The sequence below is a fragment of the Harpia harpyja genome, chromosome 1 (assembly GCF_026419915.1).
Source record: "Harpia harpyja isolate bHarHar1 chromosome 1, bHarHar1 primary haplotype, whole genome shotgun sequence".
Taxonomy (NCBI): Eukaryota; Metazoa; Chordata; class Aves; order Accipitriformes; family Accipitridae; genus Harpia; species Harpia harpyja.
In genome coordinates, this window is record NC_068940.1 from 78917040 (window position 1) to 78940650 (window position 23611).

The window sequence follows — 23611 nt, forward strand, 5'->3', positions numbered from 1 at the left end:
GACGGGGGTTGCGCTAACGCAGGAGTTGCGAAGCCCGGGGCGCTCGGCGGTGTCGGCGCGGGGCGCTGGCCGGGGGGGGCGGGCCGCGGCGGAGGGCGAACAGGCGAACTCTGGAGCTGCTACATCCGGGCTGCGGCGGCGGGCACCTGCCGCGCCGGGGGCCTCGGGTGACATTGGGCCTCGGCAGCTGAAGGGGTAGGACGGGCTCCGCAGCCTGGTAGAGAGCGAGACCTTCGCCTGCGCCCGCTGCCGCCATGTTTCGCGTTATGGTCAGCCACGCCAGGAAGCACCCCAGCGTGAGTACCCGGCGGCAGTGCCCTGGCGGCGCGGGGGCTGCGGCGCCTCGGCCCCGGCGTGCCGCCGCCCCCTCTCTGCGCCCTCCCCTACTGGCGGTCGGTGCCCCTGGCCCCGCCGCTCGCCCCCCTCCTCGCTCCTCTGTCTCCTTTCCCCCGGGATGCCTGGCCTCTCGAGTGGGCCGCGGCTGATCGGCGAGACTCGGCCAGGTCCCGTTTTCCCTCTGGTATGTGTGGGCCTTTCTGCTGCTGCTGCAGCAGCAAGGCTCAAGGTGGTTCATCCATTCTTCCTGCTCATCTTTTTTGCTCCATCCCCCGCCCCCGTTTTCTTACTTTATCATCCGGGGTGCAGACGGTAGGGGCTGTTTTGGGCAGTGGAGGAACTAATGTTGGTTTTTCAGAAACGTGCTGTTATGGGACGTTTGGTTGTTCTGCATGTAGCAGTATTTTTTTTCATGTCTGCCTCTTCGTAGCTGCTAGTTCCTCTCTGCCCCCAGGGATGCCCTGCACACAGGGAGTTTATGTCAGGGTTTTAGAGGGCCGTGCATTATGGCTCAAAGTGTGTGAACTTGTTCTTTGGTTTGTCATTGCTGTAGTCAGAAATGATATGTAATAATGTTATTTTGTTATATTATGGTGTGACATTTATTTTTTTTTTCTTTGTTTGTTCTAGTTGATCCCTCTGTTTTTGATCATTGGATCTGGAGGTGTTGGCGCAGCCCTGTATCTCATGCGTTTGGCAGTGTTCAACCCTGATGTCTGGTATGTATAAAATAATTCACAGCGCCCAGTTCTCTGCTGTATGTACCAAAGTCAGCATCACTGCCTTGGTATTTATGTTTCTGGAGGCCTTAATGTCTTTCTACATTATCAATGCCACTAAGTGTGTGTAGATTTCCTTGATTTGGAGATTTGTTTTTATACCATATGATATTTAGAGACTGCTGACAAAGGACTGTGTCTCTTTCTGTGGAAACTTATTTGGATGGGTGATTCTCCATGGCCTAATAGCTACAGTACACCTACAGATTTTGTTTATTTTGAAGGTAGTGTGATTCTCTTAGCGTGTTCTCATATCTTGCATTTCTGTCAATAGCTGGGACAAGAAAAATAATCCAGAACCTTGGAACAAACTGTCTCCCAGTGACCAGTACAAGGTAAAATGAAAAATACAGATTTTTAAGAAACATGATACCGAAGGTGTAGCCTATTGCTTTAGGATGTTTGAGTGTATTGGAGAGTAGCTGAATGAGTGTTGTATTTTCTCTGCTGTGCAACATTTGTTTGTCTCTAGAACTCAGAGCAGAGAGAGACAAGTTTGAGGTCTAAAGCATTCCTAGAGTTGGTTGATAATGGGGTGAAAGGAATCTATATAGAAGCAGTCATATATATTGCACTGTAAGAAAAAGAGGAATTCTATGCGAAAGGAAGAGTATTCTAGCTCATAATACTCAGAAATAAACTACAGGGAGAAGGACAAAACCTCATAAGTTCTGGACTAAAGCTTTCTAAGCTCTAAACTATTGGCCTTTAGTCATGAGAAGCAAAGCAGGAAAATGGCAGTGTTTAACATAAACACTATCTCAGTTCTACAGTTGATTGTTTGAAAACAAAAACAATTGTATGTAAGTAACTGGATGCAATAGAAATGTTCTTTAAGTAATATTCAAGTTACTTCATTGAATTAATGAGGAAGCATGCAAAGATGTGTAAAAGATTTGGCAGTTTACAGAAATAATGTTTTTATCACATTTTACTAAAGTGGTATTTTAGTAGATTCCTCTTAAGAATATTTTAAGATTATTCTCAAGCTACTAAACAAGCAAACCTAGTATGTTTTAAAAGCTGGTGTCTGTTCAGTACCATACCTTACTATTCCAGTCATTGAAATAAGCAAGAAACCCCACACACTCCAAAATAAAATATGCTGCAGTTCCCTTAAGGGTCCAGGAAGAACATAATACTTTTTTTTCATTGCTGCTTCTGGAATGTTGCTGTTTCTTAAATATCTAAAAGAGGCAAATTCAACATAGTGCGCAGCACAAATTCTTTTGAAGAGTGCATGCCTTGTGTAGCATTCCCCTTCTGTCTTAGCATGCAAACACAACCTCAGGGTTTACCATATTTGGGTGTGTGTATCATTGGGGATTTTTTTTCCAAATCTGCACTGTGGGAAATGGCAAGGCTGATACTCTAAATTGAGGATGACTGTTTAGTAAAAACCTCTGATATAACAAGTTTTAGCTTTTGATGAAACCATTTTTCTTTTGTATAACTTCTCTTTGTCATGTCAACTTTCTCAGTCTTCCCAAAGAAAAGAGTTGAAGACCAGATTGTTACTGTAGGAGTTGCACAGGAAGCTGTAATTTGAATGTGCTGTAGGCTGTTTTGTTTTCTCTGAGGAAGTTAAAACAAAAAAAAATTGAATTTGGGCATAACTAAAAATAATCAAGCTAATAGATAAGTATTTCTTACTCTTTTTTTTTTTTTTTTTTTTTTTTTTTTTAAGAAAAACTATAGCATCACATGCTTGATGTCAAGTCAGGCTGGAATGCCAAAATATGCTTTTATTCTGTAAATTCATTGTCCTCAGTGACTGGGCTGTTTTGAATTGCTTGTAATGGGATCCAGCTTTATTAATACAAACTGGGAGTGTGAAAGGGTCTGGTCTTATTTCCTTCCTCCTTGTCATGCCATGCAGTTCTAGATGCAGCTACTTAAACCAAATTTGGCTTTTGCAGCACCGCTCTAAATGTTCCCTCATGACACTATCTGTTCACATACTCCGTGCTTTATGCCAATTTGCAAGCTAGGTGTTGCCTTCGGTATACAGGAGCACATAGATTTTGGGAAAAAAGGATAAACTTGGCAGTACTGTAAGAACTTTGTGTGAATGGACTTTTAATTCTGGGGATTAAAGAAGAGAGATTGTGGGATTTTCTCTAGTTGTAGACATGAGCATTGTCTCATTTTAAATGCAGAGCTTCTAATACTGTATGCAGAATGAAGATAATATAAAAAAGTTACTGCTCTTCAAAGTATTTATTTATTTTTGTCTAGTGTACAGACTCAAACTATGATTTCAGTTTCCTGACATGAGTTCAAATGATGCCTGTTTTTTAGTAAATACTATGGCAAATGGATAGTTGAGCTTCTTACTCATTTTTCCCCCCCTCTCTTTCCTAGTTCTACTCGGTTAATGTAGACTACAGTAGACTGAAAAAGGACCGTCCTGACTTCTGAACAACACAGTCATCTCCATAAGCTGCACAGAAAGGTCTTCCGGAAGCCGTCCGCACAATTGTCATGCTTAATCATCCAGGAAATAATCAAATGTGCCTCACGCTGCACTTGGTCATGTGTTTGAAAGTGTTTTGATGAGGCTTAATAAATGTCTGAAACTTGACGTGTCTACTCTTTACTCCAATTTTGCAAAATGAGAATATCCTCCTATTAACAGTTTGTTCTATGATCAGTCAAATAGTAAGCAAAAGCCAGTTCATGTTTCCTCAACAAGAAAGCAAAGTTGACTTGATGGGCTTTACACTCAGTCCATTGACTTCAGAGAAATAATTGGATGTTCATGCAGTATAACAAACGGCAAGAACTTGAAAGCCAGTATTTATATGTGTGTGTATATATATTATTTTTTTTAATTGCACCTAAATTTTTCTACTTGCCACTTTAAGAAGTTTTGGTAGCAGACAAGTCAATGCTAACAAGTCATTGTCCAGCAGAGAGGCAACAGATGTTGCCATATGTTGCTGGAGGGAAGGGGGGAAAAAAAAAAAAGGCCAAGTTGAATGCAAAAGGTTTTGTTTCTTTTCTTTCTTTCTTTTTTTTCTTTTTAAGTCATAAGCAGTTTGTTAATAAACAAGAAGACGATCTTAAATATTTAAAAAATAAAATTCTAGGAATATATTCAAGATTTCCTGTGGATCACACTTTTAAGGAAGGAAAGCACACAGTAAGCAGAACAGGGTACAGGATTTGAGAAATAACTAGATTTCCATGTGAGAACAAAAATATCTTTCAGGAAGGGCAATTTCTCATACTTCAGTACTTGGCTGAGTCTTGCTATAGGAAGACAATGTCTTTGCAAGTCTGTAACTTATGGCAGGTTCTTCTTTGTGCTTTTCTGTGAACATCTGGTATTTCCTTGGGTAAGGGATTTAATACTGGACTATCTGACAGAGTACAGCTGTTCCTGTCTTGATAGATTTCAGTCCACTTAAAGTGGACTCAGGATGTAGATAACCATAGCTGCTGTTATAAATAATAAGGATAGATTCAAAGAAACTGAGTAGCAAGAATTTTTGTTGGAGAATAAAAACTATTCTGTGGTCATTGACTGCAAAATAACGTATTTGCAAAGACTTCATATTTTATATGGAAAATTCTTACAGGTCAATTGGATGGGGTTTATTTGGTAGTTCAGATTACCTTCCTTTTTGTTATATACCAAAATGGTGGATTTAGTTCCAGTTTTCACTTGCTGGTTTGAGAGGCTCTCATGGAGTCTGAAGAAGAAAATGAGTGTTATGACAGAGATGATGTTTACAGTGGTGGGCAAAGTCTGTAAGCGTCCTTGGGGACTATGGTTGCTATCTGAATCCAAATATTTTTAGGAAGTAGAACATTCTGTTGCAACACTTTTCATTTTCAAAAGTAGGTCGTGTAAAAATGGAAAGTGTTATAACTTGCTAGTTGGTAGTCCTTTTGGATTTTACTGATGTTATCGTCATCTTCAAATGCAGATCATTTCTCTGGACGTTAAGACAGACCAATATCCAGGACATAAACCTGATTCTTGGTAAGGTGAGACAAGGTTGTTGCTTTTGGTCACAGCTGAAGAGGGTATAGGCTTATGTCTTCCTTAATAAAGGCACTTAAGATAAAATAAATAGTCTGCCCTTGATGTATTTCAAAATATATTTAGCAAGTACTTAATCTATTTAAAGCTTTAACTATGGCTTGACTAGAAAACAAGGCAATTCATTCAATGCTACTTCCTCTTTACTCATAGCAGCATACTTGCTGAAAATACGCAAAACTTTTAAGTCTTTTAAGTTAAAACCATCATATTTCATTCTAAAGGCCATTATCTTGAGGGGAGACTTGCTCCTTTTGGCGGTATGTTTCTGTCCTATATTAAATGGTAACAGACTGTAGTCACTGTAACCTGACAAAGTTAAAACTAATAAATGTCATAAGAATTTTGTTTCTTTTTCAATCTTTAATGCTTGAAATATTCAGTAATTGAAAAATATTACATGATTTCCAAAAAGAAACAAGTCAAATGAAGAATGCTGTGTATTTTATGTGAACTAGCAGCTCAACCAATAACATATTATTTTCATACAAACATAGTATGCTATTTTCTGGTTCCATGGGACTAATTTCTCACTGCAGCTGTTTTTCTTACGGTTGAACCCTCACACCTATAGAGACCTTAGGCCACACTACTTACTCTAAGTGCTGTCTTAAATTATTGTGTGGGCAGAAGTTAAGCACTTGCTTAAATCTTCAGCTTTGGGACATAGAAACATTGAAATTCATCAACTCTATTGGTAGTATGACAGTGTGTGTTCTTAAAATCCCTGAAACAAAAGTTCGACAATTTTTGATATTTTATAATTAACTTATGGGTTGATAGATCTATCCTAGTAACTCAGTTCTGTGATCTGTTACTATTTCCTCAGTAGTTTGGAGGTTTTTTTATGTTGGTGGTTTTTTTTTTTTTTTTAAAACATACAAATGCACTTTGTTAGTCCCCAGTTCCTTTTTTTGTTATTTCATACATTGTTTTTACTCCTAAAATTCCAGTCCTGCAAGGCCTTAAATTCTGCTTACCTTTTTCCACTGTGAGTTTTCATTAGGGACAAAGGAACCATTTATTCCATGTAAAACCAAAGCATGTGCTCGGCCCTAGTTTATAACTGCTTGGTAGTGGTCTATCAGTATCCAGTACATTTCTTTGCATTTTTGTAGTGTACTGTTTCTGAAAGAGAGCTGTTTTCACAGCTTTGCAATATTGTATCTGTATTAAAATATTCAGCCATAATCTTTATAGCTTCTCCTTTAAAGTCATCTTCTACCTCTTTCTTCTTCGTGAAGTCAAAGACGGTATTCCCTGAAGACCGCATGAAGAAATGATTGCAGTTTGGATTTTCAGGATTCTAGCTTCTAATGTTCATCTTTGGCTATTAACTTTTATGAAACATCTAAATCCCATCATTAATAGGAGAACTAAGGTCCTTCATTAACACCATGGCATGTAATTTTGCTTGAGCAGATGTGGTGTTATCTGAAAGAGACTGATACTTTGCTGTCTTATGTTTGACTAAGATGGATACAGCTGCTACGTTCCAGTTTGTGGCAGATTTTTTTGGAATGATCAGCATAGGCCCGGCCTGCATGTCTTGTTAATGAGCCACGTACAGAAGATTTGTCTGTTATTTTTACAATACAGCATTGTGCCTGCCACTGTCAGATTTCTGTTAATGCAGTTATTCTGTGCCTCCTTATCAGTGATCCTGATACGCAGCAGGGTGATCAAATCTGAAATTAATTCTGCCCAGCTAGGATAGAAAGAATTACAGGTTTCCATGACACATGAACATGTATTCCATGCAGCATGTTGTAATGTATTTTCTTTGGTTGTATTTTTAGTATAGCCAGTAAGTAGGATTTATGTTATTTGCCTGCAGTAAGGAAAATTCCTTGTAAGTATAAAGTATCTAAATGCCTCTAAGAAATTAGAAGGCTGTTCCTGATATTAAAAGAATAATTTAAATTTTGCATAGGATTTCTAGCCAAATCTCATCTGAGGAAATATATTTCAGATCTGTTTTCAAGCTCTGCTTTACCTTTAAAGATAGTTTGGTGTGTGACTATTGAATGACCTTTAAAACTAAGCACATGTGTGTTTCATGCTGATTGGACTGTAATACTTTGTCAGAAAGAAAGGTTGAAAAGTTATTACAGGAATTTTAAAAAGGTATTTAGAACAGAAAATGAGTTATTGAAAAAAATTAGATAGGTTCAAGTGCACACAGTTACTGTTTCTACTCATTGGCCAGCCTTACTATGAAAGCAACTGTATAAGCTAGAAAACCCTTTGTCTAGGACCAAGTGAAGAACAGCAGGTCTATGAGAACTCAAAAAAATAGATGTTCACTTGCATCATTGCCACAGTAGGTTTTTTATATTACTTCATAGAAAAGCTTACTCTTCAGTCCCCTCTTTTGAGATCTGGAAGTTGGTTGACTTCATGATTTCATGATCCATCCACTTTTCCTTAGAAGTGGTCTTGGCATCAGTATTTAGTCATAATAAGTCTCTGTGAAGCTCAAATCATTTCATCTCTTCTGATCTGTAAGCTTCTTAAGAGTGTCTCTGGATACCACTATGGTGAAGTGTTTCCCAAATGTGTGTTAATTCTGGTACCATCCAGCTTGGATGAACTTTTGGGTTCTTTTAATCATTTCAAAATATTATCATCTATGGTTGGTAAGGCTTAATGCTTTCTTGGTAAGAATGACATGAGCCACTACAATGCAAGAAAATACATACCCCTTCCATTCTTGAGAAGCAAATCTATTTCTAGCATCCAGAGTAACATTTATCTAAACCGGAAAAGTATTCTACATTTTTCTCTTTTTTTAAAGTTTCATGTAAATGAAACTAAAAAGTAATTTTTAGACTTTCTAAGCTAATGTTATTCTCACAGTTACAAGCTGAAGAACCTATGAGATCACTACACTTGGACTTGCTGGTTTTTTTTCTATTTCCTTTTTAGTCAGAATCAGTATTACTTTAGGTAATGTGAAGTAAGAACTTAAGTATGCAAGTCAAGACAAGAACAATGCGTTCAAACTTTTGATAGTTTGCTATCAGCATTTACCTGACATTCATTTGCTACTAGAACTGATACAAGACTGGCATGTGGAACTCCTGCAAGAGACAGCAAGTTCTGAAGATGATCAGAAAATAATTTATTAACACATGGCAATGCATACATTACAAAAGAGAATAGAAATTCTGCTGGTAATATTCATGACTATTGGCAATGCTTTATAACTTAGACACCTCAATATTTCTAGGGTCATTAATTTGAATTACTTTGGACAAAATAATGCACTATGCCATTTACAGTTCATCACTATAATGTAAAGACAACTTTTTTAGTAGAACTGCACAAGGCATAATCCAATAAACAAATTTATAGACTTGTTGTTTCACATTGGAAGCAAACTAACTATGAACATGAAATGTTTTCTAATTTTAGTTTCCCTACTGCAGGGAAATGAAACAAACTGCTGAGAAGGTAATGAAAACAGATTACTTAATGGTGAAAAATCTGAGTGCCATTCTTTCTCTACCAGTGGTGCCACTGCTGGAATTTAATGGGGTGGCACCAGTGTGTCTGAATGAAGATTTTGGTCCTAACTGTTTAAAAATAGGGTTGAATCTAATAAGATTTCCTCAGTACTGATAACATTTTTTCTTTTTGCTAGACTGAGAGCAGGAAAATAGCATAACTCATTATCAACATGAAGAAAACAGAATTTCATCCCAATTTCAGAATTCCTACTGTAGTACCACTTACATCTCATGATAGTCTATGGGATTTTGATAGAGTGTTAAGGGGATAATTTGCTTCAGATGTTGTTCTTATCTTCATGATGTGTCAAACATTTAAATTCCTTGTATTTTCGAAGCCTGGGGGAAGAAATTCATCCCTGCAACAGAGACAATGTGCTTAAAATGACCAGGGATCATTGAAGTGGTTTTCTGCATGTGGAAATCATATCTCTCCCTCCCCTTTATAAAAGCCCAGGTAAATTCAGCAATTATTCCAGAAAAAAAGGAGTAATATACATGTGACAGAATAGGCAGATGAAGCTGCATCAGTTTTTACATCAATGACAGCAAGTTCTTGGTTTTAGTGCAGGAGCTTTCTCTGTTTATGTCCATCAATTTCTACATGTATTTGCAAATGCAGAAGTTGCTTATTACACATACCGTGACTGCTTGGCCTATTAGGATACAGTGAGAATTAGAATGCTGAGAGTAAAAACAACAGCATGACATTCCAATGGGTTTAATTTATTACTCAAAATAAAAAAGCAGTAGCAGAATAACACCCTGTTCTGAATTTAGACTACTAATGACAAGTTTGTATTAGTGCAATAGTGTTAAATAAAACCAAAACCAAGTTTATGATTAATTTTGAAAATAGCACTCTTTCTTTCTACATAGCCTCATAATGGCATTCTTTAAAGATTAACTTACTTTGAAAACATTCAAATAATATAAAATGTATATATGAATCATGTCTGAACTGTATGTATTTTAATTTGATATGCTTTCTCTTAATGATTTCAGTGTCAGAAACTGTTTATATTGGTTTAAGATCGTAGTATTTTATATCTCACCCTACATTATTGTACCTGAACAAAACTTGCCTCTCACCTTCAAACAGGAAAAGGGTTTCAGAAGATCTTCCATCTTAAATCTAATTTTATTTTTATGTATGAAAATTAAATGCCTGCATCACTGGAAGCAGTTGTTCACCAAATTGTTATTCAGCATCGGAGAAGGGACCCCATCTCTTTTCCTGTAATGCAGAGTAACAAAGTAAGTGGTTGAATATATCTCTCCCTAAAACAAGGGGAAACAAAATTTCCAGGAACTGTTTTATGCTGGTGGCACAACATCTAAATATGAAAGAACTTTTTTGCATGGATGGATGGACAGGTAGTGAAGAACCACCACCCGAGCTTCTCTTTATCCAGGGCCCTGGCAATTGTTTGCTTTCATCAATCCCCGGCAGAGGGGAATAAGGTCAGGAGTTGACTAATAGCCCAGGCTACAACAGCTGTGTGTTTAAAGGTGATCTAGACTGCCATGCAGTATTTACATGGTGAGGATAAAGAAGGTGACTCAAACCTTACCTGTTCCCCATATCAAATCAAATCTTTCACAGCTGGCCTGGTAGCTGGAGTAAAGATTAGTCAAGTTTTTAGAAATTCTACAATTTAATAACGTGAGCTTGAGCTGATAATGAATACAGCACAATGCACAAAATTAAAATGGGATCCTCAAATTCAGAGAATATTGCCAAAGAAATATTTCCACCACAGAGCATAGCATGCAGTGGTCAGGCAGGTAGATATGATTTATATTGTACATTGCAATAGACCTCCTAATCCTGAAGCCTAGGTGCTTGCCCCAGCAGTCAAATGAGTCATGTAGCTGCATTCACCAGCTCATGGAGCTTAAACAGCATGCTTCAGAAACAGTGGAGCAATTCCGGATGAAGCTTAATAGTCCATTATCTACCTGTGTGCACATCAAACGCAAAATAAACAGTCCAGTAGTATATATGAAATTCTACTTGGATGTATTTTGCTGTGTTTCTCAGTCATTACAGAGAGCTTTTATGGGAAAGAATAATGAGCTTTTTGAGACCCCAGAAAGAGAGATTTGTTACATCCAAAGCAAGGAGAATGGAGAGACAGAAACAAGTGGCCTACTCACTCAGGCATAGGAAAGCAGAGGATGTAAAATGTGCAGTGGACGTGTAATGAATTCCTCCATTACAAATTATTGTCACAGGGAAATGTTTTTGTACATGAATTTTGACATAGAAAAGTGGATGGAGTTTTTGTTTGTTTGTATGTTGCATTTATTGAAAATGAAAAAGCTCAGTGACAGCAGTATATAAATGTGTATAGATATGTTGCCTAAGGTCTCCATTTTTCTTGTCTTCAGTCTTTATTCTCTCATCCTTTCTTCAGCTAGATAGCCAGGGTTTCTGCTTACTAGCCTGAGAAATCCTCTTCACTCATATATCTTCTACTTGTCAGGAGCTTTCCTTCTGTTAGGCTATGCTATTTCCTGACATGCTAGAATCACTGGCTACTTTTGCGTTAAAAAGAAACAGCACCTTTTCCCATCAACATCTCATTACAGCTGTGACACCAGCTTTCTGAGTAAGCAGGAAAGTTAAGTGATCCAAGTAAAACTTTGTAGAATTTGCAATAGGAAACTGCCTTGATACAAAAATGTCTACCAACAAACTGAGAATCATTGGTGGAAGCCTGACCTCTCTGAAAAAGAAGTGGTATCACATCCTGGCCACAGCAGTATCTGAAAATGGGAATTCACTGTACTTTAAATAGCTAGAAGATTATTAGCTGTTTGAAGATTGTGTGAGTATATGATTTGGTACCTTAGAGCCAAAAACAGTTAGTGCCACATTCACAAAGAATATAATAAAATATATATTTGACTTAAAAGTGCATCTGTGAAGGACTCAAAGGTAGTTGTATTTTGTATTGTTTTGTTTTTTACTGAAAGACTGCTAATAGCAAGAAGAGATCTTTGTAGATTCAGAAGTGAGGTTGTCCTGGTTTCAGCTGGGATAGAGTTAATTGTCTTCCTAGTAGCTGGTACAGTGCTATGTTTTGAGTTCAGTATGTGAAGAATGTTGATAACACTGATGTCTTCAGTTGTTGCTCAGTAGTGTTTAGACTAATGTCAAGGATTTTTCAGCTTCTCATGCCCAGCCAGGGAGAAAGCTGGAGGGGCACAAGAAGTTGGCACAGGACACAGCCAGGGCAGCTGACCCAAATTGGCCAACGGTGTATTCCATACCATGTGATGTCACATCTAGTATAGAAACTGGGGGGAGTGGGGGCAGGGGATCGCCGCTCGGGGACTAGCTGGGTGTCAGTCGGCAGGTGGTGAGCAATTGCACTGCGCATCATTTGTACATTCCAATCCTTTTATTATTGCTGTTGTCATTTTATTAGTGTTATCATTATTAGTTTCTTCTCTTCTGTTCTATTAAACCGTTCTTATCTCAACCCACGGGTTTTACTTCTTTTCCTGATTTTCTCCACCATGCCACTGGGTGGGGGGGGAGTGAGTGAGCGGCTGCGTGGTGCTTAGTTGCTGGCTGGGGTTAAACCACGACAGAGGTATACAACATTACTGCTTCTAACCAGTCTTGTGCAATATTGTACAAGAACTGATACAAAACCTGTTGAATTTAAAAGAGAGTTCCCCATCAGCTACAGCAGGCTTTGTACTAAGAGCCTATTGACTATTTTAGGGTCAGGGAGGAAGGTAGGAGCATCCAGGGTGATATTTTCATGTCACTGTAGTCAAATGGAGTTTTGTGATTGCTTTGAATGAGACCAACATTTCCCTTTAGGATTGTATATTCAGTTGGGTAGACATAGTTCACAAAAGTTGCTTTACCAGTCCGAGGTGCCAGAGATGACTTTTAGAGCTACTTTGTATATTTACTATTTTGTATATGCATACGAACACATTTAACTTCAGCAAGGTCAGTTTTCATATGATTTTTTGACTCAGCGACATTAATTCTGTAGAATGCATACTATTTTGGATTTTATCTCTGTTTCTTAAGCCAAATAAACTGCTTTTTTTAAGCAATCTTGACTATATTAATTTTCTTAGGACCAATTAGCGCATACAACTTCCAACAGAGAAGAAAAATTAACTTCTGATTTCTGGTGAGAGGTGTGCTTGGATGTTCTGGCTAACACCACCAGCTAAGGGACCATATGGTTTGCTTTCAAGTATGCCCTAAGCCTTAAGGAAACCTATCCAGCAAAATGCTGTACTCTGCAGCAGTACGACTTTGGGCAAACAAGCCTGTTTTTCCACACTAGTAGCAGTCTAGCCACATGAGCATAGCACACTGCATCCGCTCAGGCTAACAGAGCTACCTAACGCTACCGTAAGGCCATGGCTGCTCGTCTCCAGGCCAGCTTGTTAAGAGCTCTCTCGATTATTGCTGTGCAGCACTGCCCTCTGCCTTGTGAATTTATGCAGTCTAGAACATACTTAATGATTTTAAAGGACGAGACTGAAGGGTTTAGACTGTTTCTATGATGTTTTTTTTGATTGGAAGAAAAAAGAGCCATGGGAATTGTTTTTGCTTTTTGCATTTGCACAGTACAAAATACAAACAGAATGAAGAATGTACATTATAAATTACAAGTGATTTTTGTACAGCTGTGAGTATAAAATACTTTCTATTAAAGTGGGCACATATGCACACATAATACATGCCTTATATAGATACAGTATACACACATGAAATGTTTTTAATATTTGCACTTCAGGTGATATGTTACATATTAATATGGTGACAGGCATGCAGCCACTACAGAGCACTCATCTCCCATGGCATTTAAATGGCTTATGCTCTTCTCTCCTTCATGAGCATGGTGTGTCCTTTTACAGCTGAATCTGTATGGGGACATCAGTTCTTAGAAGAGAGGCAGTCACGCTGGGCAAGCAGCAGGCAGGATTTCTAGGGCTGAGCTCTGTGTCGCCAGGGTTGGAAGCGGGCCACTGAACGGTGCGCTGCACCAGCCGTCCAAGCCCTTCCAGCTGCACGTACATCTGTGCATCATTAGAGCAGCCGAGGCTACTGCAGTCAGCCAGTGGCTGTCTGTGAACAGCTCTCTTACTATTTTACTGCCTGGAAAGGAAATTTTCTCTTTATCTTCTCTCCACTGGGTTCCCAGGTGTGTGAGGTGCTATGGTAGCTCATAATGCATACCAGGCCATAAGCCTATTTCTTAGCATGTTTTAATATGCCATGTTGGTATCCCAGCATGCTTGCAAAGCAAACCTTGCTGGTGTTCATATTTATTTCTCTGTTATTCCATAAAGATTATGATTTTCTAAGTAAAGGAGGGCTCTTTATCAACACTCTTTAAAACACAGCTTTGCTATTCTGTGGAAGTATCTTTCGCCTTGCTATAAAAGGTCCTTCCTTGAGGACTGATCTATTTCACACAAAATTTTGGTGTGTGGTGATGTTATGTTACAAATGACAGAGCTTTATTATGAAATCTTGGCTTCTTGCAGTTAATATTTACTATGAACACCTAATGCAGGCATAAGCTTGATTTAATCTATCCAAATTTTAAGTAGATTTTACTTAATAGTAAAAAGGCATCTATTGGGGTGTTTAAAAGTTTAACAAGTGTAATAAAAACAGGCATCATCATATTCAGTGCGTTTGTATGAGTTATTGTTGCCCTCATTTAAAATTGAAAGGGTTTGTACTGTGGCTAAAAATTAGAGGTAAAATCTTGGACGTACTGAATGCAATGAGAATTTACTGTTGATTTAAATAGAGCCAAGATTTCTTTTGGAGTTATTTAAAAATCATTAGTGGAAGCTTTTGCAAACTGAAGTAGTGTTTGCTTAATCCTTCTGTTTTCAGTGGAGAAACATATTTATGAAACATGCATGAGATGTCTGGTTCTTGGCAGGCAGCGTCCTGGCTGCTTTTTCTGCAAAGCATCTCAGCCTTGGCAAAATAGGAGTAACAAGCTTTAAACAGATTAATAGTTTATCTGATTCATTGATCATCTTGCTTTAGGATAGAGTTAAAACCATCAGAATCCTTTTCTTGATCTTACTTGGAAAGCATTCTCTGAGAAGTGGGAAAGCTGCATTTAGTGCAGATGTGCTATCACTGAAATTAATGCTTTTGGGTGTTACTGTGATTTACTTTTTATGTATTATTCTAGGGTAGGTAGCTAGCTCTATTTTTGCTGATAAGTTTATGTAGAATATATACATGATGATTTGTCTTGTGATATCTCTTGAATATAATAAAATATTCCAAAGAAGGATTTTGAAATATTGCTTATCATTATCTGTTTTTTTTGGTTGATTGGTTGGTTTCTTGTTTTTATATTCAGGGATATTGCCTGTTTAAGAAACAGTAACACATGCAGTCTAGAGGGAAATGACCAGTTGTGAGCATTTTTATTTTTTATATGATTTTTTTTATTTGGTAAGTATTCTCTGAATACTCTTGAGGTCCCTGAGATCAAAGAGTTAGAGGATACATCTCTTTTGTCAGCTGCTAAATTCTCCTGAAATTCCCTCCTTATTATGTAGCGTACTATGCAGTTTTAGAAATTCCACACTCCACCAGCAGCTATAAATCTTCATCCCTGTGTTTATTCTAATCTGATTATTCAAAGACTTGATTTTAAACATTTGCACTATGATAGCTCCAGGATCCAGTGCATACTCCTAATACTAGACTGGCCTTTCCCAAAGAATATGCAGTCTGAATAAATAAGATAGAAAGGAATTGGAGAAAGGGTACATGTTAATCTATAAATACAAAAATAAAAGTAACTATTTTGTACAACAGTACATAACAGTGCTTTTATTGAATGGATTGCTTCACTTTCATTTACTTTCATTTATTGGGCCTGCCATATGGCCGCACTGTTTCTTCACAGCCGGTGATATTATCTGCTTTTCTGTGCCAGTGTCCTAGCCCTTGAGGTTGTTTATCCCTGAAAAAAAGAGAAGATCAAACTTGTAATCCACTGCAGCAATAGTCTTCCAGACTCAATCAGATTTCTCGTTAATCTCCTCGACAAGCATGAGTGTAGCTTCCTCTGCCCGAAGAAAAGCTTAGAGTTCACCAAATCTCTGGTTCCCAGCATAGCTGGTTATAGTTCTCACTTTTGAACCCTGAGAGCTGAAAACACCAAGCTGGTCCAATTTATTTTTAACACTGGAACTGATAAACATTTGTAAAATTACCTCAACCCTAAACTCAGCAATGTGGCCACACCGGGGATAAAAAGAGAGGAAAGGTACATTCAATCAATTTATATACAGACCAGCGTGGTGAAGGGAAGACGAAAAAAGGGAAGAAACCAGTAAGTATTTTATTGTTTTGTACTTGATTTTAAGCAGTTTCAGAATTACCAGACAACCAAAATCCAACAGACAGCACAGAGGTTGAACAAGGTTTCTAGGCCGGTGGAGGAAAAAAAAGGGATGCTATTTAAGAAACTGGGACAGTGCAGACCACTTTCATGTGAAGGCTAGGCTCACCACAAACCCTATCCAGTGCTAAGTCCTGTCTGATGTGTGTCATATACACCATGCCCTGTACACATGTATCTCCATAAGACCCACATGTCCTATAGGTTAGTCATGATGCAAAGTAAGTGCAGATGTGCCTAGAATCATTCAGACATGACCCCTATTCCTTTTTTTTCTGATTCTGTGAAGCATAATCAAGTTTCAGGCAACGATGGCTCATTTCATTTCTTTATGAATCCATTAACACTCAAAATGGCCAGTCCTCTGAAAGTACTGAAGAGAATGGAAGAAAACATGGACATCTCTGTCAAGATGTCACTGTCTGTCAAACTGAAACCTAACCACATAATTCAAGAGAAAGGTTTGCATGTAGCTAGAATTCTTGTCTCCCTGTCTCATTAAGTGGGATTAACTACTGGTAGTGGAACTAATGAGGGAACCCAAAGTTGAATACTTTATAAAATAAATCTAAAGAATTGACCTAATAAAATGGAAGGTCAAATGAGAGCAAACATTTTGTTAGCCAGAGATATGTGACCATACAGCCATCATCCCATATCAGGGACTACATTAATATATACCCCCAAAATTCTTACAGACTCACTTCTCCTGTGTTGCATTATTTCCTATCCTGAGCAAGTCCTTCTGTGAGGAAAAAAAAAAACTATTATAAGTAGTTCAGCACAAAATGTTCAGTCACTAACAGGAACTTCATTTTCCTTCTGAGCATTGTTACATTATAGAGCAATGTGGTTACTATTGCAGAAAAATTAAAAAACATGGTCCTTGAATATGAAGTTGTATACAAGTCCTCTGGCTAAGAAAAAGATTCAAAACATTTCCTGTAGCATCTGTACCATCTACTGGGTATAAACTGGAGTAGCTAATAAATTGTGGGAAAAGCTGAGAATCATTTGTCAAGGGTCCAACAGAAATAGGAAGTTGATTATTTTTCCATTAGCCTTATGTACCTTAACCAAGGTACATAAAAACAAAGTCACTGTAAGAAATCCCAAAACTTGGTAATTGCATGCAGATAGTCTTTGCCCTCACCCACTGTTAAAAGGGGTAACTAAGAAGAAAACAGCAGGATAAGAAGTGCTTTTGGATACCTGGCCAGGCTCAAGGGCTTGCTTTCCATCTCCTGTGGCTGCTAAGGTGGGGAAGAAAAAAATACGATAAATTTTTTTTCAATGACTCTTTCTCTTTGTGAGAGAAACGGAAAAACTGAAAGCTGCTTGGTGAGTTTTTAGTCCTTTAAGTGAAACCCCAAGGAATCATATACTGAATTTTAATTAAGCGGTGCTTTTAGGTATACTTCTTCCTGATAAACTTAAGAACACTGGTTTAAAGGAATATAAAACTTAAACATTTGAGAATTTCTTTTGGTATTTTAAAGCATTCCTTTTTATGTCATGCACAAGACAAAACAGGAACTAAGATAACCTTAGCACACAAGCTTATAAAATTGTCAGCAATGTGTTGTTTTAAATGTGATTCAACACAAAATAGTTAGATACTAAAAATAATTGTGGTTTTTTTTAAATAGTAGCTGCACTAAAACGTAACCAATGATTATAAGTCAATTTATTAACACAATGATTTTGGTTCTTTTTAGTTTCCAGCACTTATTGATATTTATTACTTGACTATGAGTATACTGTGACCATTATCTGCCTGGGTCAGTTTTTGTGTGTATACATTAGCACCGTTCAGTTCACTATAAGCTCATGTAGTTCTGTGTGGCTCAATAAAATATTACTTGGCTTAAAATACTAAAACTGGCTGATCTACTAAATACCTCCAAGGTCAGTGGAATCAGTGAAAGGAATTATCTTTATTAATTTCCATTTTGATAGCATTTATGAAAATGGCAAATGTATTCTGTTAACTTTCAATTTAGAATGCTATCATGATAGAAAATGTATATAGATATATTGCTATTAATGAATATAGTGTGTATACAACATTTGAGATCCTGGTCATGTGCAGGTAGCTGAGGTTCAGATGAGCCTCTGTTCTAGAAATGGATGGAGCTAGTAGCATATTGTCTAAAGGGGGAGCATGTCCTTAAATGAAACAAGTTGTTACCTATTTAATATGAAAAGTTATTTTCCTTTTCTAACTTAGGTACTTGGATTAACACATTAAGACATTGGTTCTGCCTTGGTACAATTTCTTTCCGCTGCCAACTACAGCAAATGCTTACGCTGCCCAGATGATACTCTCAGAGCTTCCTTTTGTTAAGCCTAACACAGATCCAGAGGAAACAGTGTTCTGTTAAGGGTCAGCGTAAAAGGTTCAGAGATGCTGTAAAGCCCTAAAAGGCTCCTGTATCACAGCTTATAACCCAGCGGGAAGAGGCGCGTCCTTCCAGCATGAAGTGCGGCAGAGAAGGACTGAGAACGTGCAGCCTAAAAATGGGGTGATGAGTGACCTAAGGAGCCCAGTGATCTCCAGCAACTTAGGTGCACTTACACTATAAAAAGGATTGTAATCTTTATTCATTTAAAAGGATTTGATTAACTCAAATTAGCTAACTTGCACTGAAACATTGGGAATTTTTACTTAGAGATCAGAGCATGCATTAAAATCTATAGTGAAGCTACTGTTTCCACTTACATTTCTGACCAAATTAAAGCACAGTTGCTTTGTCTTCAGTGCAATTTCACCAGTGCTACTACTGTAGGTTTGAATTGTCCTCGGAATATTTTGAATAACCACCTAATTAGGCCAAGATGGCCAACTTTGAACTTAAAAATATAAGCTTATTTTTTATAAAATAAAGCATTTCTCTTCCTGTGAGCTAAATGCTTAGAAATTACTTTAAGAACTGACCAGGGCAGACTAGAAATAGAGCAAATTTAGCTGCCTATCAAGAAAAAAAAGAAACATTTCACAGTGTTTGAACCCACTTTAACACAGAAAATTATATGTTTTCAGGTTGTCACATTCTGAGGCATGTAATTCTGTGGTAACACATTTTACTGCATTTAATGTGTAAACTGAGCAAAACCACTTTGGTAGTAGTGCTGAACTGGTAGGTGATTTGGGAAATAATTTAATCAGTGAGAAACAAAATGAGTAGAAATGGAAATAAGTGTCAGAATGAAACTAACTCAGAAGGAAACACTATAGTTCATATATAAACTCCTCTTTTTAGTGACTGCTGTGGAGCTAAACTGAGTTTTGTAGCTATCCATCTGCACCAATTAGAGCATCCTCCTACCAAAGCTCTTACCAAATTACATCAGCACTTTTGATAGAAGACCGTTGAGGGCCTTTTAACTAATTTGTAAAAAATTTGTCTCAAGATGAAAAATTGCAGAAAATTTAAGTCCAAAAGCAATACTTTCTCTTTGTTAGGGTTTTTATTTATTTAAATGACAAATACAGAAGAAGAGGAGGGAAGTCAGCTACTTTAAAATTAGGTGAATTACAAAAATATATGTGGAGAGCTTTATTGCCTAAAGTGACATTTTTTCTGCTTCTATAACCAGGAGGATTATTTAAGAATTATAAATATATTGCATGAAGAGAGAAATAACTGAGATAACAATGTAATCCAACTTAAGATATGTAAAACTGCATGCACAGCTTCACTTATACGACTAGCCTCTCTGAAACCAAAACGTTCACCCTTATATCAATAGAAAAGTCTTTTGCTTTGGTATGTTTTCACAGGATCAAACCCTCTAAGTCTAGCTACTGTGTAGCTAGTTCCAGCTACAAATTTAATGTGACTTTGACAAAAAATGTCTTTTACCATGAAGCATGATGAAGCCCATGAATCCTATCATTCACTCTATAAATCCCAGCGGCAAATCAGCAGCACCCCAAGTATTTGCAGAAGTTTGTGGTGAATTACAGGTTAGGGAACATGATTATTGAGTATGGAGACATTGAAATGGTGTGGAACTCACTCTTGTTATTTACCTAAACTTGTCTTCTCTAACTGCCTATCATTTTACCCTCCAGAAGACATGGACTTTAAACATTTTGTGTCACATGCTATGGCTATTTTAAAAGCTGATGTTAATAAGATGCCTTCCTAGGAAAGCTCAGAAAACAAAGGATACAGGATTTGTTTGGGTGATAATGCATTGTGCAGTTTTTTCTGCTTCTAGATGCCTGGGCAGTTGACCAAGAAAAGTTACTTCGACTGCACTCTCTCCCAGCTACTTCACTTGTGAAATTCAGTTCTGTCATTCAGTGGCACATGAAGCTGTGCTTGCTCGGCATCCCAGACAAGTCAGTCCTGTTCTGTGCAAAGCTTTCTGGAGTAGCAACACTTTGGAGCTTGTGATACTTTCAGTAGAGAGCAGAGACCTGAGCAAACACCAGCACAGCAGTCATGGTCTTCTTCCATAGTTGGGGTTTCCTCAATGCCATACGCATCCCTCTTCCACTGAGAAATCCCAGCAGCCTTCCTGTTCTCCACTTCTGAAGGCTTCCAGCAGATAGCTACAGGTTTCTTGGGAAGTATCTGCAGTTGGGCTATTAGAGAGAGATGTTAGGGACAAGAGTAAGCAGAGATGAGGAGAAAAGAACATGGACACTTGCTAGTTCTGTGTGTTGGGGTCCACACTACTCCTTTACGTGATGCAGTCAAATGTGTGCATCTTGCTGCAGAATTCACATTCCCCTGCATACAAAATTTCTGATTCCAGACTTCCTAGGGGCTATGGTCCTTTCTTCCCTTAGTTAGCATAGTAAAGGCTGCTGTTTATTTGTTAATTTTTGTATACTGTGCAAATCACCCCTGATATGTTCTTTTTGTTATTATTTCCTTTTTTCAAGCCACACTGAAAATTAGTACTTTTTCTCCACCACATTTTCCATTCCCGTCACTAAAATGCATTGGAACATTAAGATAAATACTGTATTTTCAGAACTAGTTCGCCAATTTTCATTTTTCCTTTGTTATTTTTCTATCATCTCCTCAAAGTTCAAGGTGTATGTGTGTGTGTTTGTGTATATATATATATAAATTCGAGAACTGACTATAATACCACAATGGCAAATACTTAAGCAATAGCTTATAAGAGCTCTAAAATACTTGTAATTATCTATAAGCAACAGAAAACAAAAAAGAGCTTAACCAGTTCTACAGCACCAATACAGTAAACAGCACTACTGTGGGAATTATTTGTCATGGCTGACAGGAGACATCAAAGGAATATTTGAGGGGAGGACAAAATAAAATTCCTTGATGAATTATTCTTTATTTTATGAGAAACTATCATAAAATTCTGGTGAGGCACGATGGTATTATTAGTTCAATTGTTTTAATTTATTTGACTCTAACCATTGTAGTCATTAATGTTTAATGGTTCCACTTAAATTTTCAAAGCTTAGCATGCGGTAGAGTCTCACTAATCTTGTTAAAGTCAATGATGAGAGCAGTGTTTCTAAATCCCAAGCAACTACTTGGAAGTTTAGCAGTTATGTCAGAAATCCTCAGTTTTTGGTAATGAGGATGATTGTACTGGAGCACATTAGGGAGACAGTGGTAGCTTCATAGCAAATTTCAGCACTTTGGAAGGAGGAAAGGAAATAAGTCAGAATTGCAACATACAGAAGAAATCCAGGGTTCTATATAAGTAGATAGACATTCCATATGTATTGACATTAAAGCCACATAAGAAATGGTATAATAATTTGAAAAAAACATTTAATATGCAATGCTGTATATTTTCTCAGTCCTTCTCCAGCTATTCCATCTCCTTAGAAATTATTATACTATTTATTTAGCTCTTAAATAACATGAAGCAGCTATAAGAGTAATAGTAGTAATACTAATAATAAGCAAACAAACTTGCTACACAAAAGATTTCTCCTTTTTCTCTCAAATGTAGTATTTCTCTCAAAAGATTTGCATGTCAAACAATAGGATCAGCCAGACTCTCTCTCTGTTAAGATTGTTGCAAGGAACTAGGGAGAAGGAGGTGTGGGAAAGATTGCAGTCAGAAGCTCTGCAGTGAGGCAAGGAGATGGAGAATTAGTTTCTGCGAAAATAACATCTTCCTTTCTCTAATACAATTCTCTGGTCACTGTTAGAAATTACTTTTTCTGTGACTCTGAAAGTAGCCCATTAAAGTCCACTTATTCCAGGAGCAATTTGTTTGTTTGCTATATGTTAGTAATAAATATTCATATTTAAATAAAAAACTCCCTAACATTTTTGTACTATCAAGTACATGAATAAACAAAATAAAAGCAAGTTATTTTGTGGGTAGTAGAATTATTAATGCCTCATTGCCTACAGATTTTAATGTTGTCCCCTAACTCTTCCAAGAGAAGTAAGCCCAAGTTTTCCATCATCTCATGACATCCACCAGAAGCACGTGCTGTGGCTAGCCAGGGTGCTAGACACATGCTTGCATGGTCATTTGGCTGATTCCAACCACAGTCAACAACTTCTGAATTTCTGTCTCCCTTTACATCAGGGGTGCATATTTGGGTCTTCTCCTTCCAGTTGCCAGTTTTCACGAAGCTTGTAGTAACCTAATCAATGTAGAAACTTAAACCACTGTCTTCTGTTGTGCAAAAGTGGATCAACAGATTTACACATTGATAGGGAAGAAGAGATGGGCAGATATAGAAACAGAGTCTTAATTTATTTTGCATAAGAAACCTTAATTTCCTTTCAAAAGCTGATTAGAAAAGAAAGCACAATCAATTACCAGATAGGTTTTATTTATTTTGCCACAGTTTAAGTTTAATCAATCACGATGGCACTTCTTAGGCATTGTAAACATATCAAAATATTTCTTAGCAGTGGGGAGAAACTACTAGATATGGATTATAAAGCGGGAATAGTATTAGAAGCCTATTGCTGTGTGAAATTGGCTTTACTGGAGGATAACTCAATGTTTCACAGAGTTCTCTGCCCCAATGAACATTTACCTGGAACTGTGTGTGTCATTCATTCAGCTTTCAGGATTAGGTATAGCATTATACTGCTCATAATCTATTAGCTATTTTCCTGGAGACCCCTGATTCTAATTGCTGCCATATATGAGGCATCAGACCAATGAATTTGGAAGAGTTATATGTCAGAGAAAAATAGTTCCTACATGAGCAAAATGCTCTTTATTGGTTTCTGATGGCTCAGTACTACTGAGTGCTCTATTCCATGTCAATGTAGTACTGACATAATTATTCTTTTAATAATTTTAATTCCTTTACCAAAATATCAATGTTTAGGCTGTGCCCAAACTACAAATAGAGTTTTGTTGTTGTTGTTTTTCAGGGAATTTCTTTATTAATTTTTTGTATAAAGGTCTCCCCTTTCAATACAATGTAAAAAATACCCGTTGTGTAGTCTTGCAGGATGAAGAATTGCAAAATCTCATTCTCATGGCAGCACAGACCTTTTAATCCTCCTAACCTCCTCC

The 23611-nt window shown here is 37.5% G+C and overlaps 1 protein-coding gene across 1 annotated transcript; it reads left to right on the plus strand.

Moving 5' to 3' along the window:
- The first annotated feature begins 104 nt into the window (after nt 1–104).
- NDUFA4 (NDUFA4 mitochondrial complex associated) lies at nt 105–3699 on the plus strand. The gene is made up of 4 exons (XM_052801347.1): nt 105–296; nt 967–1055; nt 1390–1450; nt 3480–3699. The coding sequence occupies exons 1-4, from the start codon at nt 255–257 to the stop codon at nt 3534–3536; spliced, it is 249 nt and encodes an 82-aa protein (XP_052657307.1). The 5' UTR covers nt 105–254; the 3' UTR covers nt 3537–3699.
- The last annotated feature ends 19912 nt before the right edge of the window (nt 3700–23611 follow it).

Bases quoted from the DNA above. Each gene is read 5' to 3' on its own strand.
- NDUFA4 (XM_052801347.1), top strand. From the start codon at position 255: ATGTTTCGCGTTATGGTCAGCCACGCCAGGAAGCACCCCAGC. The intron at 1,056-1,389 runs GTATGTATAAAA...TTCTGTCAATAG, and splicing joins GTGTTCAACCCTGATGTCTG to CTGGGACAAGAAAAATAATC. The intron at 1,451-3,479 runs GTAAAATGAAAA...TCTCTTTCCTAG, and splicing joins CTCCCAGTGACCAGTACAAG to TTCTACTCGGTTAATGTAGA.